The sequence below is a fragment of the Staurois parvus genome, unplaced genomic scaffold, assembly GCF_062004578.1.
Source record: "Staurois parvus isolate SC_StPar_1 unplaced genomic scaffold, SC_StPar_1.0 ptg001484l, whole genome shotgun sequence".
Classification (NCBI taxonomy): domain Eukaryota; kingdom Metazoa; phylum Chordata; class Amphibia; order Anura; family Ranidae; genus Staurois; species Staurois parvus.
This window is the reverse complement of record NW_028319280.1, coordinates 138694-157362: the sequence shown is the minus strand read 5'-3', so window position 1 is coordinate 157362 and position 18669 is coordinate 138694. Positions and strand designations below refer to the sequence as shown.

At 50.8% G+C, this 18669-nt stretch overlaps 1 protein-coding gene across 1 annotated transcript in view; it reads left to right on the top strand.

Moving 5' to 3' along the window:
• The window catches only part of LOC149435585 (SCO-spondin-like), a 234063-nt gene that overhangs the window by 89226 nt on the left and 126168 nt on the right, over positions 1 to 18669 (top strand). The window contains 6 exon segments of the mRNA XM_089662513.1: positions 4084 to 4138; positions 5378 to 5476; positions 6365 to 6583; positions 8936 to 9063; positions 13515 to 13656; positions 13746 to 13901. Coding sequence (XP_089518639.1) covers positions 4084 to 4138; positions 5378 to 5476; positions 6365 to 6583; positions 8936 to 9063; positions 13515 to 13656; positions 13746 to 13901 — 799 coding nt within the window.

Genomic DNA, 18669 nt, shown 5'->3' with positions numbered 1-18669 from the left:
AAACATGACATCCCAGAGGGGTTCTATTGGATTTAGGTCAGGTGAGTGTGGGGGCCAATCAATGGTATTAATTCCTTCATCCTCCAGGAACTGCCTGCATACTCTCGCCACATGAGGCCGGGCATTGTCATGTACCAGGAGGAACCCAGGACCCACTGCACCGGGAGGAACCCAGGACCCACCACACCAGGAGGAACCCGGGACCCACCGCACCAGGAGGAACCCACGACCCCCCGCACCAGGAGGAACCCAGGACCCCCCGCACCAGGAGGAACCCAGGACCCCCCGCACCAGGAGGAACCCAGGACCCCCCGCACCAGGAGAAACCCAGGACCCGCTGCACCAGGAGGAACCCAGCACCCACTGCACCAGGATGAACCCAAGGCCCACTGACCAGGAGGAACCCAGGACCCACCGCACCAGGAGGAACCCAGGACCCACCGCACCAGGAGGAACCCAGGACCCACCGCACCAGGAGGAACCCAGGACCCACCGCACCAGGAGGAACCCGGGACCCACCGCACCAGGAGGAACCCAGGACCCTCCGCACCAGGAGGAACCCAGGACCCTCTGCACCAGGAGGAACCCAGGACCCCCCGCACCAGGAGAAACCCAGGACCCGCTGCACCAGGAGGAACCCAGCACCCACTGCACCAGGAGGAACCCAGCACCCACTGCACTAGGATGAACCCAAGGCCCACTGACCAGGAGGAACCCAGGACCCACCGCACCAGGAGGAACCCAGGACCCACCGCACCAGGAGGAACCCAGGACCCACCGCACCAGGAGGAACCCAGGACCCACCGCACCAGAAGGAACCCAGGACCCACCGCACCAGGAGGAACCCAGGACCCACTGCACCAGGAGGAACCCAGGACCCACTGCACCAGGAGGAACCCAGAACCCACTGCACCAGTGTAGGGTCTGACAATGGGTCCAAAGATTTCATCCCGATAACTAATGGCAGTCAGGGTGCCATTGTCTAGCCTGTAGAGATCTGTGCGTCCCTCCATGGATATGCCTCCCCAGACCATCACTGACCCATCACCACAACGGTCATACTGAACCATGTTACAGGCAGCAGAACGTTCTCCACGGCTTCTCCAGACCCTTTCACGTCTGTCACATGTGCTCAGGGGGAACCTGCTCTCATCTGTGAGAAGCACAGGGTGCCAGTGGTGGACCTGCCTATTCTGGGGTTCAATGGAAAATGTCAATCCAGCTCTATGGTGCCGGGCAGTGAGCACAGGGCCCACTAGAGGACGTCGGGCCCTCAGGCCACCCTCATGAAGTCTGTTTCTGATTGCTTGCTCAGAGACATTCCCACCAGTGGCCTGCTGGAGGTCATTTTGTAGGGCTCTGGCAGGGCTCATCCTGTTCCTCCTTGCACAAAGGAGCAGATACTGGTCCTGCTGATGGGTTAAGGACCTTCTATGGCCCTGTCCAGCCCTCCTAGAGGAACTGCCTGTCTCCTGGAATCTCCTCCATGCTCTTGTCTCCTGGAATCTCCTCCGTGCTCTTGTCTTTCGGAATCTCCTCCGTGCTCTTGTCTTTCGGAATCTCCTCCATGCTCTTGTCTCCTGGAATCTCCTCAGTGTTCTTATCTCCTGGAATCTCCTCTGTGCTCTCGTCTCCTGGAATCTCCTCAGTGTTCTCCTCTCCTGGAATCTCCTCCATGCTCTTGTCTCCTGGAATCTCCTCCGTGCTCTCGTCTCCTGGAATCTCCTCCGTGCTCTCGTCTCCTGGAATCTCCTCCGTGCTCTCGTCTCCCGGAATCTCCTCCGTGCTCTTGTCTCCCGGAATCTCCTCCGTGCTCTTGTCTCCCGGAATCTCCTCCGTGCTCTTGTCTCCCGGAATCTCCTCCGTGCTCTCGTCTCCTGGAATCTCCTCCATGCTCTTGTCTCCTGGAATCTCCTCCATGCTCTCGTCTCCCGGAATCTCCTCCATGCTCTCGTCTCCCGGAATCTCCTCCATGCTCTCGTCTCCCAGAATCTCCTCCATGCTCTTGTCTCCTAGAATCTCCTCCATGCTCTTGTCTTCCGGAATCTCCTCCATGCTCTTGTCTCCCGGAATCTCCTCCATGCTCTTGTCTCCTAGAATCTCCTCCATGCTCTTGTCTTCCGGAATCTCCTCCATGCTCTTGTCTCCCGGAATCTCCTCCATGCTCTTGTCTCCCGGAATCTCCTCCATGCTCTTGTCTCCTAGAATCTCCTCCATGCTCTTGTCTTCCGGAATCTCCTCCATGCTCTTGTCTCCCGGAATCTCCTCCATGCTCTTGTCTCCTGGAATCTGTCAAGGTCCTACCTTTTCCCTGAGGTTATGTTACGCCATGTGCTGGCGTCCATCTTGGATTCTGCTGTACATGATGGGAATCCTTTTATGCCTTCAGGTCTCTGTGGTCCATCCCCCAGAGGGGTGTGGCTGATGACATATAAGCCTGTGGCCCGCACATGCTCTTTGCACTTGTGTCTTGTGTCTTTGTGTTGCTATTACTCTGTTCTGACTCTCGTGACTCTCCTGGTATCTGATTCGGCTTGTGACTTGACTATTCTTTGTATTCTCCTTTGATCTGACCCTCTGTTGCTGAACCCGGCTCGTGACCTGTGATTCTCGTCTGCTGTCCTGTACTGTTTTGTCCTGTTGGTGTTGACCCGGCCTGTCTGACTACTCTTTTGTCTCTTCCACCAGCTACACGCCATTGGCGGCGGCCATTACCGCAGCTGAGGTGTCTCGGGGGCCGCGACCTGGTTCCTGGCTGCGTCAAGTCCATCCCCACCATCAGGGGCCCTGGTGAAGGGCAGCCTGGGACTTAGACTCCGCGCCCTGAGGGACTTCGGTCTGTGGGTAGTGGTTGTCGTCAGCCAGTGCGTTACATTGTTAGGCCTGCCTGTCCGTTCCTCGGCCCCTGCCCTGACATTATCTCCTCCATGCTCTCGTCTCCCGGAACCTCCTCCATGCTCTCGTCTCCCGGAACCTCCTCCGTGCTCTCGTCTCCCGGAATCTCCTCCGTGCTCTCGTCTCCTGGAATCTCCTCCGTGCTCTCGTCTCCTGGAATCTCCTCCGTGCTCTCATCTCCTGGAATCTCCTCCGTGCTCTCGTCTCCTGGAATCTCCTCCGTGCTCTTGTCTCCTGGAACCTCCTCCGTGCTCTCGTCTCCTGGAACCTCCTCCGTGCTCTCGTCTCCTGGAACCTCCTCCGTGCTCTCGTCTCCTGGAATCTCCTCCGTGCTCTCGTCTCCTGGAATCTCCTCCGTGCTCTCGTCTCCTGGAATCTCCTCCGTGCTCTCGTCTCCTGGAATCTCCTCCATGCTCTCGTCTCCTGGAATCTCCTCCGTGCTCTTGTCTCCTGGAATCTCCTCCGTGCTCTCGTCTCCTGGAATCTCCTCCATGCTCTCGTCTCCTGGAATCTCCTCCATGCTCTTGTCTCCTGGAATCTCCTCCATGCTCTTGTCTCCTGGAACCTCCTCCATGCTCTTGTCTCCTGGAATCTCCTCCGTGCTCTTGAGACTGTGTTGGGAGACACAGCAAACCTTCTGGCAATGGCAGGTATTGATGGGCCATCCTGGAGGAGTTGGACTGCCTGTGCAACCTCTGTAGGGTCCAGGTATGGCCTCATGCTACCAGTAGTGACACTGACCCGAGCCAAGTGCAAAATGAGGGTAAAACAGTCAGAAAAGATGAGGAGGGAAAAAAATGTCAGTAACCTCCACCTGTAAAACCATCCCTGTTTTGGGGGTCGTCTCATTGTTGCCCATCTAGTGCACCTGATGTTAATTCCATGAGCACCAATGCAGCTGAAACTGATTACCACCCCCTCTGCGACTAACCTGACCAGATCCATATCTCAGGAGGTTCAGGGACTTGATGCGACTCGGATTACAAAGTCTTCCTTTCATTTTTTGGAGCCGTGTACGTGCCGTAACCCATAGCAACCAGTTAGCATATTCAACCCAACAGTTAATATAAGAAATTGCAGCGCAGAATGTGGAGCTTCAGTAGCCAACGGTAACGGCACGGCTATGTCATGTGATCACAGATATTCCAGGGAAGGTTCATGGCTCCTCATGTTCTCCATCTCTTGCAGGGCCAGTTCCTGGTGGAGAGCTCAGGGGACACCTGCTGCCATTGTACGGGGACAGGTCAGTGTGCAGTCTTCCACCGTGCCCATAGATGGCACCATACTTATCATTGGTAGTCAGATCACCGCTGGTGGGATTAGTCGGCTACAAATGGACGCGTTACATTGTATCACATTGTACTTCCTGTATTCAGGCACTAAATGTCCACAGGAAGCCAGCTGACGGGAGGGGAGAGTCAGGTGGATGGATTGCTGGGCTCTAGGAGAGTCAGTAGGATCACAGGGGAGGCAGTGGGACCCCAGGGGGAGGTGGTGGGACCCCAAGGGGAGAACAGGGGGACATGGTGGGACCCCAGGGGGGAGGCAGTGGGACCCCAAGGGGAGAACAGGGAGAGGTGGTGGGACCCAAAAGGGGGAATGTGGTGGAACCCCAGGGGGATGTGGTGGAACCCCAAGAGGATGTGGCGAGACCCTAGGGTGAGGTAGTGGGACCCCACAGAGAGAGCAGAGGGAGAAGCTGGGACCCCAGGGGGAAGTGGTGGGAACTCAAGGGAAGTCAGTGGAAGCCCAAGGGTAGCAGGTGGAACCCCAAGTGGAGGACAGGGGAACATGGCGGGACCCAAAGGAACGTGATGGGACCCCAGGAGGATGTGGTGGGACCCCAGGGGGAGATAGTGGGGAATCAGTGGGAGGGGGTGGGAGCTCAGGGGAAGGCAGTGGGACCCCAGGGGGATGTGTTCGGACCCAAAGGGGAGAACAGGGGGACTTGGTGGGACCCCAGGGGGATGTGGGGAACATGATGGGACCCCAAGAGGATGTGGTGGGACCCCAGGGGAGGTGGTGGGACCCCACAGAAAGAGCAGGGGGGGAAGTTTGGACTCCAAGAAATGGCAGTGGGAACCCAGAGCGAGGTGGTGGGACCCCACAGAGAGAGCAGGGGGAGAAGTTGTAACACCAGGGGAAGGCAGTGGGACCCCAAGGGGAAGTGGTGGGAACCCAAGGAATGCAGTGGAACCCCAAGGGGAGCAGATGGAACCCCAAGTGGAGGACAGGGTAACATGGTAGTACCCGTGGGGATGTGATGAGACCCCAAGAGGATGTGGTGTTACCCCAGTGGGATATGATGGGACCCCCAGGAAAAGGACAGGGGGAGAAGTGGGGACCCCAAGGGGAGGTGGCGGGACAGCAGGAGGAGTCAGGGGGAGCCTGCAAGTATTATTATTCAGAAGGAGATTTATATATATTGTTCATATTTCATCATAGATATATTGTGCACCAATTTCCTTTTTCCTCACCTCAGCTCCAAACAAGACAGAAGGTTCCAGAATGCTACCTACAGGCCTTCCAGTCACCATTCCCATCCCCGGGCTGACTACCTACCCGCTGCCCACTGCTGGAGGTAAGTATGGAGGAGGTATGATGTGTGAATTCATGATATAAGCCTGGAATCTGACCCACTTCATGGGCTGCCTGGGGCCTGCATGTCTCTAGTATGCATCATGCATGGATAGAGGAGGAGGAATGCAGTAGCCCTTATAATCTATGTCAAGGCCATTGGTCCATGACAATTTGCTAACAGGATCACGATACTTGCTTGATGGAGGAATGAGAAAAGACCTTCTTTTGGGGAGGTCACCTCCAGCCACCACTGGAGGACGACTCACCCAAGACAATCTGGTGCACTCTACGGATTGGGAAGCAGCCTAGTAATTCTGAGATTTCTGTGAGCTGGAACCCCGGCACACTTTCACTTTTCCTACCGCCCACACACACCAGACGCACGATTTAGGGTAGCTTAGCACCACCTGCACATTGTCAGCTGAGTGGACCCACACATGTGCAGATCATCCCAATCACAGCAGGTCCAAACATACCATGGCTGCTGTGAACGAGCCCATACACCCATTCAGTCCATCTCTAGGTTGTTCCATAAAGCCAGGACATACCATTTGGCATTTGCGTCAGAATCACCAAGATTCTTCTCCCTACGACTAATATTTCAGATTTATTATAGATGATTCCTCTGGTCTAAGGAAAATGAGTGGTGGTTCCCAGACAACGTAGGGTCTTAGCTTGTAAAGGCCTCTCCATCCTTGGAGGGTGGTAGTTGCCCGTTCTGTGGTTCTTCTTTGATGGTCTGTAAGGTGACCAACGATGACCTCATTTACACCACAAGCCTACGTGGTCCAGTCAGAAATTCTCTGTCAGCTAGGTGTTAATCTAGGTCTGAGTCATCTTTTCAGGAGCTCTCACCGATTCTCACCATTTCTGGCCCTTGTCTTCACAGACGAATGTTATAAACCTCTCCGGATCTCCCTGCTCCCACCGCACAGCTTTACAGCCTCCTCAGAACTGGCTGATCATCCGGCGTACACAGCCCAGCTCAACCGAGTCTCTCCGGTGGCGGAACGTCATGGCTGGAGCCCACAAAGCAACGATTACTCAGATCACCCGCCCAAGGCTCCCTACCTACAGATTGACCTGCAGGAGCTGAAGAACCTCACAGGTATCTGGACTGTTATCAGGCGATCCAGGGTTTGTTCTTGATTATTGTAGATCACCTGCAGGAGTCACACCTTACAGGTATCTAGACAGACTTCAGGTGATCCAGGATTTGGTCCAGATCATTGCAGATTACTTGGAGGAGTGAAGGAACCTCACAGGTATCTGGACTATTATCAGGAGATCCAGGGTTTGTTCTAGATCAGGGGTTGGCAACTGTGGCCCTCCAGCTGTTGGTGAACTACAAGTCCTATCATGCCTCTGCCTTTGGGAGTCATGCTTGTAACTGTCAGTTTTGCAATGCCTCATGGGACTTGTAGTTCTACAACAGCTGGAGGGCCACAGTTGCCCACCCCTGTTCTAGATTATTGTAGACCACCTGCAGGAGTCACACCTTACAGGTATCTAGACAGACTTCAGGTGATCCAGGATTTGGTCCAGATTATTGCAGATCACTTGGAGGAGCCATGGAACCTCACAGGTATCTGAACCGGTGTCAGGTGATCTGGGGCTTGTTTCAAGTCATTGTGGATCACTGGCAGGAGCCAAGGAACCCCACAGGTATCTGGACTTGTGTCATGTGATCCAAGATTTGGCCCAGATCATTGTAGATCATCTGCAGGAGCCTAAGAGCCTCACAGGTATCTAAACATATATCAGGTGATCCAACATTTGTTGATTTAGATTGTGGATCACCTGCAAAAGCCAATGGACCTCACATGTATCTAGACTGGTGTCAGGTGATCTGGGGTTTGTTCAAGATCATAGTGGATCACCTACAGGGGTTGTAAAACCTCATAGATATCTGGTCTGGTGTCAGGTGATCCAGGCTTTCATCCAGATCATTGTAGATCACCTGCAGGAGATGAAGAACCTTGCAGGTATCTGGACTGGTATCAGGTGATCCAGGACTTGGTCAAGATCATTTTAGATCACCTACAGGAGCCGTGGGGTCTCATAGGTATCTAGGACAGTGTCAGGTGATCTGGGGTTTTTTTCCAGGGCATAGTGGATCACCTGCAGGAGTTGTGGAACCTCACAGATATCTGGACTGGTGCCAGGTGACCCAAGGTGTGTTCCAGATCATTGTAGATCACCTGCAGAAGCCAAAGAACCTCACAGGCGTCTAGACTGGTATCAGGTGATCCAGGACATAATCATTGTGGAACACCTGCAGGAGCCGAGGGGCCTGACAGGTATCTAGACAGGTATCAGGTGATCCAACATTTGTTCCATATTATTGTGGATCACCTGATACCTGTGTAGATTCCAGTGAGGCCCCTCCTGCAGGTGTTCCACAATAATCTTGACCAAGTCCTGGATCACCTGATACCTCACAGGTATCTGGACTGCTGTCAGGCAATCCAGGATTTGGTCCAGATCATTGTAGGTCACCTGCAGGAGCCAAGGAACCTCGCAGGTATCCGGACTGGTGTCAGGTGATTCAGCCTTTTGTCCAGATCATTGTGGCTCACCTGCCGGAGCCCAGGAACATCAGTTATGTGGACTGGTGTCAGGTGATCCAAGGTGTGTTCCAGATCATTGTAGATCACCTGCAGAAGCTGAAGAACCTCACAGGTATCCAGACTGGTGTCAGGTGATTCAGGCTTTCATCTAGATCATTATGGGTCACCTGCAGGAGCCAAGGAACCTCGCAGATATCTGGACTGGTGTCAGGTGATCCAAGGTGTGTTCCAGATCATTGAAGATCACCTGCAGAAGCTGAAGAACCTCACAGGTATCCAGACTGGTGTCAGGTGATTCAGGCTTTCATCTAGATCATTATGGGTCACCTGCAGGAGCCAAGGAACCTCGCAGATATCTGGACTGGTGTCAGGTGATCCAAGGTGTGTTCCAGATTATTGAAGATCACCTGCAGAAGCTGAAGAACCTCACAGGTATCCAGACTGGTGTCAGGTGATTCAGGCTTTCATCTAGATCATTATGGGTCACCTGCAGGAGCCAAGGAACCTCGCAGATATCTGGACTGGTGTCAGGTGATCCAAGGTGTGTTCCAGATCATTGTGGATCACCTCCCCTGCCCACCTCTGGACGTGATTTCTGTGTATGGTCCATTCCACAATGTATCCAGAAAGGTCACAATGTCCCTCAGAGCCATCTACAGACTTCACACTGTAGTCACGTGATGCAGACATGACCGTGGACATGACAGCGGATTGGGCCACATATTTACGGCTTGGCTCTGTAGGACTTCTGGTGTCCCCTAGTATAGAGGAGGTGGGAGGAGCAGAGAGGCACATGCCTCACTGGCGGTATGGCAATCACATGACAGGCAGACTATGGACAGGTGTACTGCGGGATAGACTCTCATGTGTCATTCTCCATCGTGTTCCAGGAATTGCAGTGCAGGGTGGCGGCTCCTCCGATATCTACGTCAGCAGCTTCTCGGTCCAGTTCAGTGATGACAGGGTACACTGGTCCAACTACACCGAGAGGAGCTCTGACACCGAACCAGACACCAAGGTGAGTGCTGATCCCGAGGAGCCTGGCAAGTACAATGAGATGTGCACACACCTGACATACATGTTACACGTGATCTGTATTCAAGAATATAGCTTCGTTCAAGTCGTCACATGTTAATTTATAGCCAATCAGAGGAGAGCATTTCATGTGTCTCGTCTTTGGTCTGTTCACACTTGTCTTTCTACGTCAAAACAAAACGTGCGCAAAGTCCTACAGTTCACGTTTCCTAGAACGCAGCCTCAGCCTGAGTGCAACAGCCTGTCACCGGCCAGCCTGCTGCAGAGGAGCATCTTTGCTCCCTGTGTGGAAGCAGTGGCCTCTCTGCAGGTGTCCATGGAACCCCCTACTGAGTCAGAACCAGAGCTCCTCAACCCATGGGGAACATAGGCTTTGCCGATTGCAGAGCTATTGTCCTGACTTAGCGGGCAGCATGTTGGACCTCTGCAGAGAGACCACTGCTTCTGCACTGAAAGTCAGTGTCCTTCTCTGCGGCATGCTGGTAGGCTTTTCCACTTCTTTTTTTTACCTGCAATGTATTTGGACGATTGAAACTGGTGTAGTCTAGTCTTGTATGATCAGCGGTGGGGTCCGGGGATCTGTGTTCGGACAGGGAAGCGGGAGTCTAACGGAAATACCCGAGTGCAGTCTGGGGTCGGTTCCATTACATTGGTGCAGTCGGGGTCGGTTCCGTTACATTGGTGCAGTCTGGGGTCGGTTCCATTACATTGGTGCAGTCGGGGTCGGTTCCATTACATTGGTGCAGTCGGGGTCGGTTCCATTACATTGGTGCAGTCGGGGTCGGTTCCGTTACATTGGTGCAGTCTGGGGTCGGTTCCATTACATTGGTGCAGTCGGGGTCGGTTCCATTACATTGGTGCAGTCGGGGTCGGTTCCATTACATTGGTGCAGTCGGGGTCGGTTCCGTTACATTGGTGCAGTCGGGGTCGGTTCCATTACATTGGTGCAGTCTGGGTCGGTTCCATTACATTGGTGCAGTCGGGGTCGGTTCCATTACATTGGTGCAGTCGGGGTCGGTTCCATTACATTGGTGCAGTCGGGGTCGGTTCCATTACATTGGTGCAGTCGGGGTCGGTTCCATTACATTGGTGCAGTCGGGGTCGGTTCCGTTACATTGGTGGCAGCGGTGGGATTGTGCTTCCTGGCTGTGAACACGTCCAAACCACCACCGGGATTCATGATTGAATCTAAAGGTTCAGTTGGGCTTTAAGAATCAGATCAGAGAAGTGAGCTGTACATGGGAGGGGAGAAGTGCCTCGCTGACATTCTCTGGAGTGTATAGAGCCATGCATGGAGTGCATAGAGCCATGCATGGAGTGTATAGAGCCATGGATGGAGTGTATAGAGCCCTGCATGGAGTGTATAGAGCCATGCATGGAGTGTATGGAGCCATGGATGGAGTGTATGGAGCCATGGATGGAGTGTATGGAGCCATGGATGGAGTGTATGGAGCCATGGATGGAGTGTATGGAGCCATGAATGGAGTGTATGGAGCCATGCATGGAGTGTATGGAGCCATGCATGGAGTGTATGGAGCCATGGATGGAGTGTATAGAGCCATGGATGGAGTGTATAGAGCCATGGATGGAGTGTATAGAGCCATGGATGGAGTGTATAGAGCCATGGATGGAGTGTATAGAGCCATGGATGGAGTGTATAGAGCCATGCATGGAGTGTATAGAGCCATGCATGGAGTGTATAGAGCCATGCACGGAGTGTATGGAGCCAGGCACGGAGTGTATGGAGCCATGCACGGAGTGTATGGAGCCATGCACGGAGTGTATGGAGCCATGCACGGAGTGTATGGAGCCATGCATGGAGTGTATGGAGCCATGCATGGAGTGTATAGAGCCAGGCACGGAGTGTATGGAGCCATGCACGGAGTGTATGGAGCCATGCACGGAGTGTATGGAGCCATGCACGGAGTGTATGGAGCCATGCACGGAGTGTATGGAGCCATGCACGGAGTGTATGGAGCCATGCACGGAGTGTATGGAGCCATGCACGGAGTGTATGGAGCCATGCACGGAGTGTATGGAGCCATGCACGGAGTGTATGGAGCCATGGATGGAGTGTATAGAGCCATGCATGGAGTGTATAGAGCCATGCATGGAGTGTATAGAGCCATGCATGGCTGAAGTCTTCGAGAAAACCCGCCATGAGAGAAGCTGCCTTCCGGAATAGCCGTCTGCCTGGCTGTCATGTTGATGACTTGGCTACAATATTTTAGCTCTACAGACCTGGAACAAGTATGAAGATAACGGAATCTGACCTCACTGCCTGCATGCTTCTTCCAAGCCAGAGACCCGCGCATACTGAGGCCACTCGCCACCAAGCAACTGCCATTTTTTTCAGAAACCAATAGCAGCCTATCAAAACATCTTCTCTAGCTCTGTGTGTGCGAAGGACCACCGTGGTGCTGGTGATATGAATGCTGTATTGTAAAATTCACCAGAATGGCCTGACGATGAAATGGGTCAAGAATGACGAGGACTGAGACCTCTGGGGAGTGTAGGACTCCTGGAGCCAGGCTTCTTCATTCACACCTTTATTATGTGGAGACTCTTTGTCTTCCTTTGTCTTGATGGATTGGCACAAAGCCAACGCAGTTCCTGTTCTTAAAAAGTCTTCCCGCAGGGACTCCAGGCCCAGACGTCTTCTGTAGTAGATGTATCGTTATTCTGATCTTCAGCAGATGCGAGTAAATATGGATCTTCACCGGTGACTACATGGGGAGGTCTCAGGCCCACTTGTGTCCCCAGGACATTCTTCTCAGGATGTTCAGAATGATGGACACCAGTAGATTTTGTTGGACAGGTGAAGGAGGGTGGAGGGAGCCCAGGATTTCTGAAGGCTTCAACTTGTACCACAGTCCTTGGCCTTCTCCATGTCTTTCTCAACCTCCTGGGTCCTTCTTCCACAGGGCTGGACTCTTACACTTCAATGTGGCTCCTTGACAGCTGAGCTTCTGTTGGTATCTCTGTCTTATTCTTGGTTCACTCTTCTGCATTTTCATGTGGTTTTTGTGTGTTTTTGATGCATTTTTCATGTATTTTTTCATGTTTGCCTTGTGCTCTCATTTACGTCAATGGGGCCAAAAAATGCACCAAAAAGAAGAGTCTTCTCCTTTTTTCCTACTCACACTGAATTGCCTGTCTATAGCTGTGAATGGGCCCCGAAGAAAATAATGTGATTCCTCTTGTGTCACAAGTTAGCCTGCAGTCTCGTTTGTGTTCTTACCTCCTTGCTGCAGTGCTGTTCCTGATCCCTTTCACATGTGTGTTGTCTGTGCTCATCTATGGGCATCATCTGCTGTCCTCTGGGTTTTATTTCCTTCCCTTCCATCACTTCCTGTCCCGCCTCCTTGTCTGCCTGTCTATATAAGATGTGCTCAGACTAGGCCACTTTGCCTGAGCAACTTCCTAGTTGTTGGAGCTCCCACGTGTCTCTGCTGTCCATAACCTATATTGTCTACTTGTGTACTGACTCCGGCTTCGTTCTCCGACCTTGCTTGTTTTCCGCCTGTCCTGACCTCGGCTTGCCTATCGGATTCGTTTTGTCTTCTCTCGTTATACTCTGCTCCTGTGAGCGGTCTCCTCCACCTCAGCTGGGTGTACCCGGGGGCCGCGACCTGGTCCCAGGTTGCTGCAAGTCCATCCCCACCATCAGGGGCTCTGGTGAACAAGCAGGCTGGGGCTTAGACTCAGCGCCCTGGGGAACCCCAAGTTGAAGATCCATAGAGCTCACTACCGCAGGTGCTGACATCTTGTCATGCATTGTCACACAATGGCTGAAGAGCAACAAAATGCACGAGTGTGAACAAGGACTTAGAATTCAAGGTGGACAGCTTGGAAAGGTTGACTCTACGATTAGGCTCCTAGTGGAGTAAAACACGTTAGAGGACAGAGTAGATGACAGCATTTGTAGAAGATAATACCAGTTCTTTGTTGGGACGCCATGATGGTTAAACAGGTCGTGGTCCACTTGAACCTGGCCAGTGGAGAAGGAGATAGAGTGCTTTGAGTGGAGTGGAAAGGTTCCTGTGTTGTTTTCCAACTCAGCTGGTCACACATCACGTCCATTGGAGAGGACAACTGCAGTCTGCTTCCTCTAGGCCAGAAATTATCACTTTATGGCGGCCGGTATCTTAAAGGGGTCCTCTAGGGAGGGGAGATCCTAGCAGTTTCCCACATTCCCAAGGTCCTAAGGCCAAGGCAGATGTCTTAGATGTATCTTCTCAGGGCTGAAGCCCCAGAGAGGTGACCATGTGCCACAAAGTGTCTGAGATATTTAGTAACACGCCCAGCATACACCAGCAAGCCCCCAAGCTACTGATTGGCCGGGTATTAATGATATCTCTAGCACACCCTGCAGGAGCCAGCTCAATACAGCAAGGGAAGAGAGGAGTAAAATCCATTCTTGTCCTCACTCAGGTTTTCCAGGGAAATTTTGATGGTTCCACACCAGTCGCCCGGAGTTTTGATCGGATGGTCAGCGCTCGCTATGTGCGGATTCTCCCTCACGCTTATCGGAGAAGAATTTTCCTCCGCGTGGAGCTCCTGGGCTGCGGAGAAGGTAAAAGCAACAGATATATGAATGTGTGAGAGAACTACAAGTCCCAGAATGTCCTGATCAATGACAAGTTACACTTTTCCCTCCTACAGTGTCTGTCAGACCCACCACGCCGGTCCCCAACCTACACCCGTGCCAGCCGGGTCAGTTCCAGTGTCACAATGGTCGCTGTGTCCTGGCCGGACCTCACGGAGTCGTGTGCAATGGAATCAACGACTGCGGGGACCGATCGGACGAGATTTATTGTGGTAATGTGGGGGGATGGGGGTGATTGGGGGAGTCCGGTGTCACAATCCCGGAGAGAAAACTCCATGACTCAGATTATTCCTGCAAGTACATAAAATATCCGGAGATCTGCCAGAAATCCCACCAGATCCTGACTTCCTGTAGTGAGGTGACAACAAGGTCCTTTCCTCTACTGAAATCCCAAGTGGTGTTGTCAGATCTGCCTGTGGACTACAGAACCCCTCTCCCTCTCTTCATTTCTATGACCCCTCCCCCTCTCTCATCTCCATAACCCCTCCCACTCATTTCATCTTCATAACGCCTCCCCCTCTCCTCATCTCCACAAGCCCTCCTTATCTCAGTAACTCCTCATCCTAAAGTCCATATCCCCTCCCCCTGATCTCCATAACCCGTCCCCTCATCGCCATAACCTCACGTACGCTTCTCATTGCCGTAACCCCTCCCCCTGATCTCCATAACCCGTCCCCTCATCGCCATACCCTCACGTACTCTTCTCATTGCCGTAACCCCTCCCCCTGATCTCCATAACCCCTCCTCTCATCGCCATAACCTCGCGTACTCTTCTCATTGCCGTAACCCCTCCCCCTGATCTCCATAACCCCTCCCCTCATCTCCATAACCTCGCGTACTCTTCTCATTGCCGTAACCCTTCCCCCTGATCTCCATAACCCCTCCCCTCATCTCCATAACCTCGCGTACTCTTCTCATTGTCGTAACCCCTCCCCCTGATCTTCATAACCCCTCCCCTCATCGCCATAACCTCGCGTACTCTTCTCATTGCCGTAACCCCTCCCCCTGATCTCCATAACCCCTCCCCTCATCGCCATAACCTCGCGTACTCTTCTGATTGCCGTAACCCCTCCCCCTGATCTCCATAACCCCTCCCCTCATCGCCATAACCTCACGTACTCTTCTGATTGCCGTAACCCCTCCCCCTGATCTCCATAACCCCTCCCCTCATCGCCATAACCTCACGTACTCTTCTCATTGCCGTAACCCCTCCCCCTGATCTCCATAACTCCTCCCCTCATCGTCATAAACTCACGTACTCTTCTCATTGCCGTAACCCCTCCCCCTGATCTCCATAACCCCTCCCCTCATCGCCATAACCTCACGTACTCTTCTCATTGCCATAACCCCTCCCCCTGATCTCCATAACTCCTCTTCTCATCGCCATAAACTCACGTACTCTTCTCATTGCCGTAACCCCTCCCCCTAAACTCCATATCCCCTCCCCTCATCGCCATAACCTCACGTACTCTTCTCATTGCCGTAACCCCTCCCCCTGATCTCCATAACCCCTCCCTCATCGCCATAACCCCTCCCCCTGATCTCCATAACCCCTTCCCCTCATCGCCATAACCTCACGTACGCTTCTCATTGCCGTAACCCCTCCCCCTAAACTCCATATCCCCTCCCCTCATCGCCATAACCTCACGTACTCTTCTGATTGCCGTTACCCCTCCCCCTGATCTCCATAACCCCTCCCCTCATCTCCATAACCTCACGTACGCTTCTCATTGCCGTAACCCCTCCCCCTGATCTCCATAACTCCTCCCCTCATCACCATAACCTCACGTACTCTTCTCATTGCCGTAACCCCTCCCCCTGATCTCCATAACCCCTCCCCCTCTTCTCCCTTACAAAACCTCTCCTCTTCTGCATAACTCCCCTCCCTTCATCTACATAACAGGTAGAGTCATTCCCCCCGAGGTCATCACAGAGGAGAAGGGGGCGCTCTTTACATCAGAAGGAAAAGAAATGTAATCTCCAAACATGGGAAGGTTTCTTCACAGTAAAAGGGGGAGCATAGATACATAGTAACCGGGGGATCATAGATACATTGTTACATAGTGACCAGGGGATAGTAACTAAGGGATCATAGATACATTGTTACATAGTAACCGGGGGATCATAGATACATTGTTACATAGTAACTAGGGGATCACATATAAAAATGTCTTGTTTTATGTTAGAATTTGTTCCATTGGAATCGACACAAAAATTACACACTACACAGTAAGAGCTGAGAGAATGTGGAATAGACTCCCTCAAGAGTTGGGTGTGGCCAACTCAGTGGATTGCTGGAGGAAAGTCCTGGATCCTTTCTTGGATACCCAGAATATAACTGGATATAACATTTATAGGGAAAGGTGATCCAGGGAATATCCGATTATTGATCCAGGGAATATCCGATTATTGATCCCAGGAATATCCGATTATTGATCCCGGGAATATCCGATTATTGATCCCGGGAATATCCGATTATTGATCCCGGGAATATCCGAATATTGATCCAGGGAATATCCGATTATTGATCCAGGGAATATCCAATTATTGATCCCGGGAATATCCGATTATTGATCCCGGGAATATCCGATTATTGATCCAGGGAATATCCGATTATTGATCCTGGGAATATCCGATTATTGATCCCGGGAATATCCGATTATTGATCCAGGGAATATCCGATTATTGATCCAGGGAATATCCGATTGCCTCTCGGGGGGTCAGGAAGGAATATTTTCCCCTGCAGGAGCAAATTGGATCGTGCTGTGCTGGGATTTTGCCTTCCTCTGGATCAACTGCGGGTGGAGGATTATAACTTTTTTAATAGTTGAACTGGATGGACTTTTGTCTTTTTTCAGCCAGACTAACTATGGAACATAAGGGGGAGATGTCCTATAGTCCAGCAGAGGAGAACCAGGCAGGTCTGACAACACTCCTTAGGATTTCGGTGCAGCAGAGGCAATGTAGGCAATGTTCTCACTGCAGGAAATAGGAAGCGAAATGGATTTCTGGCAGATCAACCGGTATATTTCTGTACTTTTGGTGTTTTTAAAGAGAACATACGGAAGTGATCATATAATGCAGAGAGATACTAAGTATGATTTATATTTTATTTTGTCCTGACATGAACTTTAATTGCTTTGTCTGTGTACTGCATGGTACGGGGGTCTACTGCAATCAGGGATCATCAATCAGTGATCAATACGGATTCATCTATAAGGGATCATTAATCAGGGAATAATAATCGGAGCTCATTAAACAGGGATCATCAATCAATGGTTATCAATCAATGGTCATCACTCAGGGATTATCAATCAGGGATCATCAATCAGGAATTATCAATACGGTTTAATCAATAAGGGATCATTAATCAGAGAATAATAATCAGAGCTCATCAATCATAGATCATCAATCACGGATCATCAGTCATGGATCATCAATCAGGGATCATCAGTCATGGATCATCAATCATGGATCACCAATCATGGATCACCAATCATGGATCACCAATCATGGATCACCAATCATGGATCATCAATTATGGATCACCAATCATGGATCATCAATCATGGATCACCAATCATGGATCATCAATCATGGATCATCAATCAGGGATTAATAATTTAGGGATTATCAAACAGGGATCATCAATCATGGATCATCAATCAGGGATCATCAATCAGGGATTATCAATTATGGATCATCAATCAGGGATCATCAATCAGGGATCATCAATCAGGGATTATCAATTATGGATCATCAATCGGGGATCATCAATCATGGATCATCAATCAGGGATCATCAATCAGGGATTATCAGACAGGGATCATCAATCATGGATCATCAATCAGTGATTATCAGTCATGGATCATCAATCAGGGATTATCAATTATGGATCATCAATCATGGATCATCAATCATGGATCATCAATCATGGATCATCGATCATGGATCATCGATCAGGAATTAGCAATCATGGATTATCAATCATAGATCATCAATCACGGATCATCAGTCATGGATCATCAATCAGGGATCATCAGTCATGGATCATCAATCGGGGATCATCAGTCATGGATCATCAGTCATGGATCATCAATCATGGATCACCAATCATGGATCACCAATCATGGATCACCAATCATGGATCATCAATCATGGATCACCAATCATGGATCACCAATCATGGATCATCAATCATGGATCACCAATCACGGATCATCAATCACGGATCATCAATCACGGATCACCAATCAGGGATCATCAATCAGGGATTATCAATTATGGATCATCAATCAGGGATCATCAATCAGGGATCATCAATCAGGGATCATCAATCAGGGATTATCAATTTTGGATCATCAATCATGGATCATCAATCAGGGATTATCAATCATGGATCATCAATCATGGATCATCGATCAGGAATTAGCAATCATGGATTATCAATCATGGATCATCAATCAGGAATTATCAATCAAGGATCACCAATCATGGATCATCAATCAGGGATCATCAATCATGGATCACCAATCATGGATCATCAATCAGGAATTATCAATCATGGATCACCAATCATGGATCATCAATCAGGGATTATCAATCAGGGTTTATCAAACATTGATCATCAATCAGGCATTATCAATCAGGGATCATCAAACAGGGATCATCAATCATGGATCATCAATCATGGATCATCAATCAGGGATCATCAATCAGGGATCATCAATCATGGATCATCAATCATGGATCATCAATCAGGGATCATCAATTATGGATCATCAATCAGGGATCATCAATCAGGGATCATCAATCATGGATCATCAATCAGGGATCATCAATCAGGGATTATCAATTATGGATCATCAATCGGGGATCATCAATCATGGATCATCAATCAGGGATCATCAATCAGGGATTATCAGACAGGGATCATCAATCATGGATCATCAATCAGTGATTATCAGTCATGGATCATTA